Here is a 13,114-nt window from a genome sequence, read left to right on the forward strand (position 1 = left end):
GACTTTTCGAAATGCTAGGTTTGATGGTTAATTTTTTTCATTTTCAACTTAATTAATTTTCTGTATCTATATTACTTAAAAAAAGGGCTGAAAAATCCAGGGTCAATTTTCACACATCATCTTTGAAATGTTATAACTTTGGCACTTTGCAAATTAGATATCTGCACGATGTTTTTTTTTAAAGCTGAGGAATTAATCTAGAGCCTTATGCAAAACCACTTGTAGAATGTAAATAGTTCTGACTGTTTGCTCAAAAACAGGAAGTAAGCAGTGATTTCAGGACACCCTATGTATATTGAATAAAAATAGAATGTGTTGCCAATGTCCATTCAATTGTCCCAAATCCACAACAGATGTACTTTTCTAGTTCTTCTGTAGACCTTTTCAGAATAAAAAGGCTTGAACATAATTTATGTTGTCAACATCACGCTTAAAAAGGCTTCAACTAAAAAACTTTGAGTATGTTTTCTTACCCCTGTATCAGGCGCATGCGGATTTGGCGAAGAAGGAGTCCTCGAAGAGAAAGGCTGCAAAAAAATAATTTACAATATTAATTAAGAAAAGGAGATAATTATGAGATGAAATATTTGAAATTGGATCAAAAGCTCAGAAGCTAATTGATTAAAGGAATGAGAAGGGCCTGTAGAGGGGGCAACTTGTTTTTCAACATTTTCTGCGATTGAAAAACAAATACCGTGGGAAAAATCAGAAGTCTATTGCCCTCATAGTGGAATTTTCTGGGCTTTGTGGAAACATAGCACAGGAACGGAATTCAGACAGGCGTCAAAAACAGAGAATGAACAGAAAACAAACAGATTTGGCCCTAGCTAAGTTTTGTTAATATTCCATGCGATCTTCTATGCAGCCTCCAGAGAACATTAACTTTTCAAAAGTGAACTTTTCAGATTCCCATAACAAGAAAATCACGGTTAGGAGGAGAATTTTTCAGCGTTTCAACACAGGCTGTCGTTATGGTTTTGCAGTATCAAGGACCAAAAGGGCCTTGTCATTTAACTAATTTTTGTTGTTTAACTAATGAAATGAAAACTCGGGAGCTTTCGTGGGTCTGCTGCTTTGATTTCCCTTCAATTCTAAATTGAATCAGTGAGTTCGAAAACACACCAACTCCGGTTTTTTTCCGATTTTCACTTTTTTACGGTTTAGTAACACTTATGGATGGAGGCATCTGCACGCAAAAGGAAATTTCGAACTTGCGATCGGAAGTGCCAAAGGGAAAAATCGAAGTATTCCATTAGAAATACCAATTTTTGGCCATTTCAAGGGAAACGGGTGACCATCTGATTTTGCGGTTTTCTTTTTTCGGTTCAGTATAGCTTGTACCAACAAGTTACATAAATATTCAAGTGTTATTCAGGTCGAAAGATATACATTTTTCAGGGCAGACTATGAAAAACCAGTATCTGAAAGGCTGTGAGAACGAAAACACACCAACTCAGAAATTTTTAAATGCTTAATTCTCTGTCATCAAACATGGTGTATCGATTTCAACTTGGTGCTTTACAAAGTCTCTAAGCACTTGTCTTTTGGCACCAAAAAGGTTTTTCTTAAACTAACTTTTTTTGCCCGCTGCGCAGTTTTGGGTGCTTCCTGAACAATTTTTTTTCTCCGAATTGGTGTGTTTTCGAACTCACTGATTCAATTGGCATTGCAAAATTCCTCTGAATGAATTTTACACAAGCGGCGAGCGCTGCTTCGAAAAATAGCAATGTACCGATTAATTATCAGATCCCTTGTCTGCCAGCTGCATACTTGTCTCATTTTTGGTTCTGAGGTCTGATCCGTCAGAACTGGTATCATCGTCACTCATTTGACTACGTCCACTGCTCTCAGATCACTTTATACATGGTCTCTACTTAAGCTAAGTGGAACAAAGGTTTGCTCCTTTGCTACAAAATATCAAAAATCAACAAAACGCTCTGTTCTGTTTCTTCCGTTTCAGCCTTTGAGAGAAGCTAAAAAGAAAATGCCGATTTCGCTATATTCGGCTCTCATTGCTCCAATGGCTTCCTGCCAAGCAGAGATTGGGCCAATGAGAGTCCAGAAGGTATACAAAGTTGGCATTTTTGCAGGGGGCCGTTGGACCGATGAGAGTCATATACTGCAAAATCAGCTTTTTCTTTCAGATTTCCCGCCCAGGCTGAGTCAAAACGAACAGAGTATTTTGTTGGTATTGGGTGCTTGAATAGAGGTATACAGATCATACCTCTGTTTCATTTATCTTGGTCTCTACTATCTTTCCTCCCATTAAAATCACATTGCTCGAATTTATCAGACCAGCAGCTGCAGTGCACTGTTTCCTCAATACCGAATATTCAACACATTTTCTCTTGGTGAGGGAGCTCGCTTGTCAGAGCAAAATGGACTGTGCCAGCCAATCATAAGGTAGTATTCACAAACTGATCGTGCTTTACTTGCTGCCAGCGACTGCTTGCCCAAGTCTTAGGCTGGGCTTCACAAATTCTCCCAGCTTGGTAGCAGAAAATTCAGGAGGCTGCGCTGCACTGAGAATGGGTTCAATTACACCCAAAACACATCTGCAGTTGCCTTCCTGCATAGTCGTAACTAGTGTTGCACCAGACAGCGTATCTCTTTGAGGGAAAATTGTGCTCAAATGAACTTTTCCCCTCTATATTGAGATTTCCAGTTTTCTGGATTTTTAACACACATTGGCTAAAAAATTCCCACTTAAAATCTGAAGGTGAGTGAATGGGGATCCAAGAGACAGACCTGACCTCCTCTTCTAGCTGAGAGAGCAGTTAGCATTTATAAATTTGATAAGAATTTTGAAAAAAACATTTACCTGATGCTGCGGAGATTGCTGCGGCTGCTGATGTTGCGGTGATTGATGCGGCTGTTGATGCTGCGGTGACTGATGCGACTGATGTTGAGGGGATGGTGGAGGGTACTGGCCGGGAGGCGGTGACTGCGGAGCAGGTGAGGAGTTTTGAGGGGGCCCTGGCCCAGGCCCAGAGATAGGACTGGGTGGATGTTGTTGTTGTGTAGGCCAGGACCTCTGCTCTCCTGGCCCTAACCCAAAAGCCCCGCTAGAGGACATATTTGACGCAGGAGGAGTCAGTGCTGATTGCTGTTGATGGCCAGGACCTGCTTGCAATCCTGCCAGCTGCTGTTGCGACTGCCCTCTTTGCTGCTGAGAATTCTGAGATTGCGATGGACTTGGTCCTTGGCCTGTCTGACCCTCATTGTTAAAAGGTGGGTTCACCTGTCAAAAAATAAATCGTCATCAAACTTTAATCGGAAATACATAAATGAATTGCTCTAATTTGATAACCTCATAGGATTGACCACCTTTTTTTAAAAATTTGAACGAAAAGAAACCTACTTCTTTGTTTATTGTAAAAGGTAACATTTGCAGTAAAGAAGCTCTCAGGGTTATTGGGGATCTGCTCATAATGGTGACTGTATCCATGAAAAACATTGATGTTACGAGTGCACAAGTTAATTTTAAAGCTGATGCAGTCTTGTCAATTTTTTTTTTTTTAATGTGCATTGTAATTGCTAATTTTACAGGGACTGTAAGGCATTGGCGGATCCAGAAAATTGGCAACATTGTTTTTCTCCATTTAAACCTATGGAAATGTATCCATTCGTGGAAGGGACAGGTGCCCCGACAAGAATCTATTATTTAACATAGGTTTCAATGGAGGGAATCCGGTGTTGCCAAATTGCTGAATCCACCTCTGCTATAAAGGCAGAGGTAAAAACCTTGTATGGTCTCATTAAGACTTCATATTAGAGCTTCTTTTGTTTGAGTGGGTAGTGGATCGTAGACTTAAAGGTGACACCTTTTTTTTTGCAGAATACTTAGGCTATTCATGATTCTGGCACTTTGATAAGAGCTTGAAAGATGAAGATAAAATGAGGAAGAGGAGGGTGAAATCACTATTTCCTCTTGAAATAATGATGCGACTTTGGGTGTTGAAAATTAAGCATTTTGAAGCACCTCCTAAGCAATTTTCTGACCCCTCTTTGTTTAACTCAAATTACACGGAAATGGAATGCAACTGCCTCCTTTTAATTTTGGACTCATAGATCTTTATGGTCTGTAAGCTAACATGACACAAAAAGTTCATTTGGAGACGACATTGTGGATTGAAACAAAGAATACACTTAGAAAATGGAGTGCTCCACAAATTTCTAATTCCTCAAGTCCACGAATCATCTCAAAAAGGCAATGAATAAAAATTCAAGCGCTTCCCAAATACCTTCCAAAAATCCAAAATAGTTCAAGTTATAAAGAAAGTTTAAACATCAGATTGCACACTCCGTTGCCATTCTTAGCAAGTACTGGGAGAACCCATTACAGTTGATTCAAGTTAATCCAGAAAATAATGCAACATGAAAATAAAATCTAACCACGAGCAACATTTGTACTTGGGAAATGCAAACATCTTATTACGTAAAATATATATAAGTTCGAGTACAAAGGAAGCGTTGTTTGACAACATGTCTGAGGAAAACTCGGGAAAGTCTGAATTGAAGAGCATTCATCCTCGGAAATGGCAATGGATCATGGAGGTTAAATTATAAAGTTGCCCCATGTGCTGCTGTAGGGATAAAATGCAATCATGACTGCAAGGCAGCCAAATTTAAATTCTGCCCTGTAAAGGGTTAGCACAATTGAGAGGAATGAGGAGGACCCTTGTTGTCATCAAAACTAAACAGTGGATATCTAAGTAGGAGATTTTTGTCTTTAGAGTGATCTAAAACAGTCACTTTGCAGAAGTGCAACTCTTGAGAAACAATCCTTCGATTTTTTGACAACTTTTTCCAGTCATGGAAAGATAGATTTCAGCAAAAAAATTAATTTGATGAGAAAAAAAAAAGATGCTCTCAAAGTTTAACTTAAAACAGTTTTCAAATGCTTTAAAGGTCTCACAAATGACATTTATGAATGTAAAACAGGGTTGTGACAGGAGTGCAAGATAGGACTTTTCATGACTTTTCTATGACAAATTTTCAGAAAATTCCCCGAATTTTGAGACAAAAAAGGATGACAAATGATAATATTTACAGTGTCCTATTCAGCTGAATGAAAAGCTGAAGCTATAAGATGCGAAAAGTAGTTTCGATCTCTTTAATGCAATTTTCCGAAAACTTTGGGGGCATTTGATGCTCTATGCAGTTCCTACATCAGTTTTCCCAGAACGTAGCTACTCTTCTTGCCTTAGCCCGAATGCAATATAGACCATCAAGTAATATTGAACTGACCTGGTGCGAGGGATGCGATGATCTGGAAGAAGCTCCAGCAGGAGAAACATTCTGCGAAGATGAATATTTCTGAGGAAATGAAGGATACTGTTGGTTCAATGCACTCTGAGATGATTGCGCATTACTATTGGATTGTGAAGGGGATTGAGAGTACATGACAGAATTCGGCGGGGGCCCCGGCGAGGATGCTCCACTTTGAGGTAGATATTGCTGGCCAGGCGGAGAAGCTCGCTGAAGAGTACCTACTCCCGACGGCTGCTGCGTTCCTTGCTGACCTGTTTGCTGCTGTTGCTGCGGCGAAGGTCCACCTCTTCCTGGCCCATTCTGGAACATGCAAAACAAATAGAGTGAGTTTTTCTACTATCCACTCATCACCTTACTTCCAGTTTACATTGGAAAGGTCAAATGTCAGATCAAGATCCACTCTTTACACCTGTCAAATCATCTGATCATAAAAAAATTTGACTCCCTCAAACCTGTATAATATTGGTATGTTATTGCGTACATGGTTTCATGATGGACATTTTTCAGATTTTGGTTTATCCAGATAAAGTTGGTTCCCTGTTGATCGGTTGGCCAAGACTCTACTGCATATTTAATTCTTTACACAGAATTATGATTCCTGCACTTACATTGAACAACCAAGCCTAGAAAAGATATTTGACAAAAATTCAATTTGGAGATCAAAGTTTATTCATAATTACTTAATTTACTCAATTTTATACTTTCAACTATTCATTTTGGTTGGCTTATTCTTCCATTCATTATTGAATTGTAAAGCTTTTGACACCACATGAGATATTATGTCCTGTGTTTCATACAAAAAATAGAAAGAAGAAAGTAGCAGGAGAGAAAAAATAACAGAAAAAGATATGAACTTGGAAACTTTGGATGAGGGGTCTAAAAAGTAGGGAGATCACTGAACAGACAGGAAGGTATGGAACTTTCAGCCTTCTGGTGGCCAAGGTGCAGTCATACGGGTTTCTTTCCAATAGAAGCCAATAAACATCTCACAGAGGAGACTCATAAAGTATTTTTTCATTGGGTTATTAATTTATGGTGGTTGGGGCATTAGTTTTGTTTTATTTTTTTTTCATCTTCTTTTTTTGTCATATGTTGAGGTAGGTAGTCAAAATTTGATGAGTCTCAAATCAATGCATCTCAGCAAATTAGTAAACGCCTTCAAAACTTTTAATTGCTGAGTCTTAATATTAACATGATTAGATTTTCATATTAACTTACAAAAGGTGAGCTCAAGATGAAACTGAGCTCAATTGAATGGTTTCAGCAAAAACCAGCCAGCGGGCCGATTACTGAAATTTTATGTTTGTCGGGTTGACATAGGTTAAACGGTGGATCGCAATTGGTCGGCTATGTCTCATCGCTGCTTTGACGTGCCTTCGTCAGGTGGAATTCATGACAAGCTAAAGGAACCTCTGGCCGGAAAGGAACCGGCAGTTTGTCGTCTGATCCATCTGACAAAGGCGCAACAAAGCAGCGATAAGACACAGCCAACAAATCACGCTCCGCTGTTTAATCTATGTCCGCCAGACAAACACAAAATTTCAATAGTCAGCCTGCTGAGAGCTTTCATGCTGAGTTGCCTTATCAGACAAAGATTAATGTCCCTCTCTTGTGGGTAAACTCTGGTAGTTTCAGAATACCTTCACACAAAGAATCAAGGCATTAGCATTAGCAAGGCAACCTAACTCGAGGTTCATGTATCTATTACTACATCAGTATCGTGCGTCATCATCTACAGAAAAGTGATGCATCTCATAACGTAGTTTAGACGCATGAAATTTAAGTCCTCACTTAAGATATGCTGGCTCATGGTGATGTCAAAAACAATTTGATCTTTCTCTAGGATTTCCTCATCTTAAAAATTGGTGATCTAGTCTTCACATCATGAGCCGGTTTGAGCCGTAGTCTTTCAGGCAAAATTGAGGTCAATTAGGTACGCTAGGAAGCATGAATGCAGGCAAACTGAAAAAAGCTGAAGTATTGAACTATTAAAAATATGTGATATTTTAATGTTCAGAATTTTCAGTTGGAGAAAGAATCCAGTACTGAGGAGAGCAATTACAGCCAACTCGTAAGAGCCATTCCCATCCTGAAAATAGCTGCTTTCATATCGTAATGCACCTTCAGGACATACGTGATCAATGAATAACAGCTTGACATTTACAGCACGGAAATTTTCGACTTAAGTTGTCAATGAAGAGGGCATTTAAAGGCAACTTTTTAGATTTTAATATACCAGCATATGTACTTACGTAAGTGAAAGGAAAATTAAAAATGGAAAAAATCGGTTTAGAGATTAACAATAGTTATTTACCGTGGTTTGGTTTCGAAACATCACCACTCCTTGTTGAGGTCCATAAGGAGCCATTGTTTGAGGCGACGGCCACACTTGATTGTACGGTAGGGTACCTTGTGATTGATCGCCTTTTTGCATTCCCGCACTATATTCACTGAAATTGTTTTGATACCTTTGCACTGGATTAGAAGATTGCAACAACTGATTGAGAGTAGGAGTGGGTCCTGAGGGCTGCGATATACTTTGACCTGACATAAATCGTGACTGGTGGTTATGGGGGGAGAAAGCACTGACCGATACCATGTTAGGGCCTACACCTTGTAACCGAGGCGAGCCTGGCATAGGTTTTGAACTTTGGTATGCGTGTCTGATGAACTGGCCGAATGAGTTATTTTGATGCACTTCACCACCGTGCAGTGGTGACATGTTGGGTGAACTATGTTGGTCAGGGTGACTATGCCCTCCTCTGGAAGCAAAGGCATGACCATAACCACTTGGCATGTTTTGACTCTCAGGAGACAACTTTGGATAGTTTGGATCACCCTCTCCACCACCTTCAGAATTGGATGGGTGCATTTTACTATCAGAATTAAAGACTTTGATTGGCACTTGGTCGACATTATTAGAATTTTGCTCGCTATTAGACAGACTAGTTCCGGATTCGGGCCGGTACTGATTCATTTCTGGGGGATGGGGATTCGGCACCGGTTGTTTGATTCTCGCGTTTCCCACATCGGTATTTACCCGATCAATCAAACGGCTGTTGTTTCTGTTAACCGTTCCGTTTTGAAGAGCTGCATTTCCTAAATCCGAGGGCTGCTCCTGTTGAACGGAATCACGGTTCACCTCGTTTAGCTGGGGCTCAGCTTCAGTAGCAGCCATGTTAGGCACAGCCACAGTGACTTTTCAACTTGCCAACACCCCGCCGCTGCGAAAACAACGAACTTTCACTCACGTTATACCGAAACTTACGACACGACAACGACACTTCACTGAACACCATGGTAAAACCATCACATATCCACTTTCCGATTAGATTCACACAATAACATCGCGACCGATCATGAATCGCCGACACTAATTCAAAACACAACTTTCGATACAAATCACAACATCAATATCACTGATATCTGATCGAAAGGAGGTTAGGGAGGAAATTCCATGTATTCATACGCCGCTTGACCGCAGCAAAGTTTATTTTTCCATTATTCAAAGCTATTTTCGACTCAAAGTCACGATTATTATAATTTTTTTACTCTTCAGGAGCCCTATTTCACAGGAAATACATCCTAAACGAAAAAACATGCTTTACGATAGGGACTACTTTTACCATAGGCCGCTATGGAAAGGGAAAGCTCCAGGGAGAAAAGAGTGAGACGCAGATGAGAGAGGTCGCTCTAAGCTTCGTGTAGGAAGTTCCTTTATTAGTTTACGTCACAAGGGACGAAAGTTGGCGCGGTATTTAAATCTGCGCTATTAGTTCACTAGTTCCGCCACTGCTGGAACGGGATACGCAAAATGAATCGCAAGAAACCATTTTTCACGAAACACTGTTCCTTGTTCCTCGATAATGTTTTTTTCTAGAAAGTTAGTGTATTAATTAGGTGCAAAAAGGTTTTTCTCATTAACAGGACGTAATAAATGAAAGTAATTTTTCATGTTCAAACCGAGGAAACACGTAAGTCGTAACTTGGTTGATGACGTTGCAGATTTCTTGCCAAATTTAATTTTGTAAACGGAAACCAACACATTTTTCTAATTCGTCACGCTCTCGGTGCTCTTTCATAATTATTGATTAAAAGAAAATTTACATAATATTTTAAATATCTTATCGTCCCTTTCAACTACTTGTATCGATTTTCTCTAGAAACGTGTCACCTCATTACCAGATTTTCGAAGATGAGCATGAGAGATTCTTCAGGTCGGGAGAACGAGCTTTTATTAATGGGAGAGTACCGTAGCGTAAAAATTGAACATTTACTTCAAAATTGAGCTGAAAAACGATTGCCATCCGCAGGGCCGGATTAAGGGGGTGGCCCACATGGGCCGCGGCCCATGGCGGCAAATTTTGCAATTGTTTTGAATGTAGGTGTATAAAAAAAATGGGATTCAGAAAAAAAATTATCAATGAGAAAAGGGGACAAAATCTCTCTTTCCTGAGAGTATAGTAATCTCTAATTTTGTTGTTTTCCTGTGATACAAAAGATAGCATCTTTAATTAGTCGAGTTAAGAGAGGGACTAAACACGCAACTTGGCCTGGAGCTCAGCGCAGAGAGGAATGATGACGAGGACTTGAGATGAAAAGGAGAAGCCCTCGGCGCGGCGGTCGGCATAACACATATTAGCGCCTACAAGATTGCATGAATACTTTACGCATTGCGCCAGACACGGTGCGGTCAGCAGCGGTCGGTCGGCGCGAAATGCATAGCGCCTACAAGACTGTATGAATACTTCCCGCATTGTGCCAAATACAGTGCGGTCAGCGCGGAGCGGCGGCGGAAGTTAAAATTATCAAACCAGATTTATGCTTGTTCTTTCTTAATTTTTTCGTTCAATGCTTATAAATGGAAGGCCTTGTCTACAAAGAGATGGGTTTACGGGACTTAACTTTCGCGCAAAGTTCCGTGAACTTTTGCTACAGTAGTGTTGATAGGGCTTTCGCAAAAAATGTGTCAAACACGATTAAACGCGTTTTATGCACCCTACCTCCGGCACGTTCACTTGATGGTTTTATTGATGTTTCAAAACGAATGAGAAGGGGCGGCAAAATACAGGCGGCTCATGGGCGGCAAATAGGTAAATCCGGCCCTGGCCATCCGCTTATAGATATATACGGCTATTTTGTTCATTGCGTAGAAAAGCAAGATTATTACTGAAAACTTTGTTTTCAAAATGGGAGGGTCGGTATATAGATTTGAAAAACTTTCAAAATCTGCAGAGATTGCAGAAAATCGCAAAAAAAAAAAAAAATTTGCAATCCCTTAACGCTTGTAAAAGCAATAAGGCTTCTTCCTGGGCCACTTTTTAATTTATCGGATCATCAGATCATAAGATTTTAAAGGGGCTCCTTCTAGTGACGTATGTCGTACTTACTTCAAGTAAGTACGACATACGTCACTAGAAGGAGCCCCTTTAAATACTTCTTCTTGTTAGCTTACGAAGATTCATTTATTTGTAATGATCAGCTTGGCATTTGGTTTTTTAGCAGCTGTGGAAAATGGAGTGTATGGATTCGCCATGCATTGAAAAATGAAAACGTGAATCGATCGACACCGATTCGATGGACCAATTACTAAAAAACCTGTATCGATTTGATTGACATCAACGTGAATCAATCGATACCGATTCGATTGACGTGATCGATCGACACCGATTCGATTGACGTGATCGATCGACACCGATTCGATTGACGTGATCGATCGACATCGATTCGATCGACAACCGTGAATCGATCGACAAACCCGTGAGTCGATCGACGAACCCGCGATTCAATCGAATTTTGTCGATCGAATCGATTGATTCACGTTATTTCATTTTTCAATCGATTCGACACGGATTTATTAAACTTAACTGCCGATCAAATCGGTGTCGATGATTCACGTCGATCAATTCACGTGTTCGATTTTTGATCGATTCATGTCGATCGTGTAGACACCAGTTTTTTGAAAAATTTGTCGATCGATTCATGTCGATAGATTCACGTTTTCATTTCTCGATCGATTCGTGTCTATCAAATCCGTACTCTCCGTGGAAAACGTCTTGCAGTGTTAAAGGATGGCGGGGGGGGGGGGGGGGGGGGGGTGTTTTTTCCATTCTTTTCGTTTACGTAATGTCACTGGAACCGGGTGGGAAAAAATTTCACGAGCAACCACTTAAAACTAAAACAATCGTTAATATTTTTGCTTTGCTCACTCTGAGAGCTGACATTTGGAACTCATGAATAAAATTTCTGAAAGAGATTTGAGAGACCTCTCCTCCCGCCTTCGCGGCCTTGCGGTAAAAAGCAGGTCCAGCCTCGGTTTCACCCGGTTTTCAAGAGCGGCAAAATCGAAAAGAGCCAATCAGATTCCGAGTATTTGTTTGGCGCAAAGGAGCAGTGGATGAATGGACAAATCAGACAGCACGGAATTCTCAGCAGCGAATACGAATTGGGCAGCCATTTGTAACGTCATTTAGGGAACATTCATGTGTCGTAATCAGATAGATAAAAACACGACATGTTTCAACATGTTGGTTGAGGTATTATCAGAAAAGTGTGGTTAAATGTGACGTGAGATATGAATTATAACAAAGAACAAATCAAATTTCAGATCGTTAGAGCTTTGCAAAGTAATTATTTATTTATGACCTCTAGATAACTCATCGCTGGTTTTATCACGTGGTACATTTCAGTAGCAATGGTACGTATGTAAGCAAATTTTCTTGCACATGCAGTGTGTAGCAACCAAACAATCGACATCCCACATCCTATCTCATTCCTGTATCATCTCGAGATTCTTTCATCATAATAACTCGGAATAAGTTTCCCCCGCGAACTACCGAGAATTTCCAATATGTCTGCGTTACATCTTTACATTGGTATCCATAGCATTTCACCAAGTTGTGTTTTGTTAATCTGATTCGTACTGTACTTTTGCCCATTCATGCTCTGTGTCACCATGATTCTGGACTATGGACATCCCATTGATAGGTATTTTTTTATGCAGCAAGCTTTTGGTTTACTTTTCATACCAGGCTTGTAAACTTATTCTCATCAATTCGCCACCTGACGAATCGAGGCATTATAGAATCTAGACAACTGCGAGAAGCATTTGATCGAATTTAAGTGCCGTCAAGCTCCATGCAGGGTAGATTTGTATTATTTTGTCCTGACCTATGACATAGGTGTTGATATGCATGGCTAGTAAGTCGATATATATTGCGGTAATTACTTGTTGTACTAGTTGTTGGTACAGTACTTATTTGACAATCATGATGTTTAGCAGAAAGTCCTGACCTGTAATTAATATTTAATCACTTGGTGCCTGTAGAAAACATTCTCATCTAAGATTTGCACTATTCTCTTAGGAGTGAAAAACAACAAACGTCAGGTTCTAATCAGGACTTGGAGAGTGCAAGTCATCCCTCCTCAAGTCCAGTTCTAAAGTTCGAGTAGGGATTAATTTGAATTTGTATTCCTTGTTTCAGGTGTTAGTCCTTAAGTGAGAATTAAGCTCAGCCATCAGCATGGCGTCCGTTAGAATTGTCACTGCTGATCATTACATGAGCACTCCAATAGAAGGACTTGATCCAGTGTACTCAGAATTTCGAGGGTCTGCAGTCACACAAGTACCAGTAATTCGAATATTTGGAACAACCAAAAATGGTAATATCATCCAAGATCTTTATTATGCTTCACTTGTGACAGTGAGCTTTTTTTGTACTCTCAGTCTGAGTGAAATAGATGCGAAGAACACACAGTCGCCTGCAACTCCTCAGCGACTGTTGACTTTGTGTGCACGTAATGAAGGTAGTACTCCTTCTCATGATTTGGACGTATTTCT

At 40.1% G+C, this 13,114-nt stretch overlaps 2 protein-coding genes across 20 annotated transcripts in view; one reads left to right on the forward strand and one right to left on the reverse strand.

The window, feature by feature from the left end:
* Positions 1–8,703, reverse strand: part of osa (trithorax group protein osa) — a 112,695-nt gene extending 103,992 nt beyond the window's left edge. For 6 of the 18 annotated variants that reach the window (XM_072296144.1, XM_072296153.1, XM_072296149.1 and 3 more), the window contains exons 1-4: positions 7,589–8,702; positions 5,251–5,574; positions 2,822–3,241; positions 474–527 (exon numbers count right to left, since the gene is read on the reverse strand). In XM_072296144.1, the coding sequence (XP_072152245.1) occupies positions 474–527; positions 2,822–3,241; positions 5,251–5,574; positions 7,589–8,452 (1,662 nt within the window). In that variant the 5' untranslated portion in view covers positions 8,453–8,702. Of the gene's footprint in view, positions 1–473; positions 528–2,821; positions 3,242–5,250; positions 5,575–7,588 lie in introns of all 18 variants that reach the window. The other 12 variants (XM_072296151.1, XM_072296150.1, XM_072296159.1 and 9 more) reach the window with 3 other exon arrangements.
* A 3,069-nt stretch (positions 8,704–11,772) lies between these two features.
* The window catches only part of PolZ1 (DNA polymerase zeta catalytic subunit), a 36,272-nt gene continuing 34,930 nt past the window's right edge, over positions 11,773–13,114 (forward strand). Inside the window, exons 1-2 of one of the 2 annotated variants that reach the window (XM_019058328.2) lie at positions 11,773–11,971; positions 12,759–12,936. In XM_019058328.2, coding sequence (XP_018913873.2) covers positions 12,798–12,936 — 139 coding nt within the window. In that variant the 5' untranslated portion in view covers positions 11,773–11,971; positions 12,759–12,797. Of the gene's footprint in view, positions 11,972–12,001; positions 12,262–12,758; positions 12,937–13,114 lie in introns of those variants that run through there. The other variant, XM_019058329.2, reaches the window with a different exon arrangement.

This window comes from Bemisia tabaci, chromosome 2, assembly GCF_918797505.1.
Source record: "Bemisia tabaci chromosome 2, PGI_BMITA_v3".
NCBI classification, from domain to species: domain Eukaryota; kingdom Metazoa; phylum Arthropoda; class Insecta; order Hemiptera; family Aleyrodidae; genus Bemisia; species Bemisia tabaci.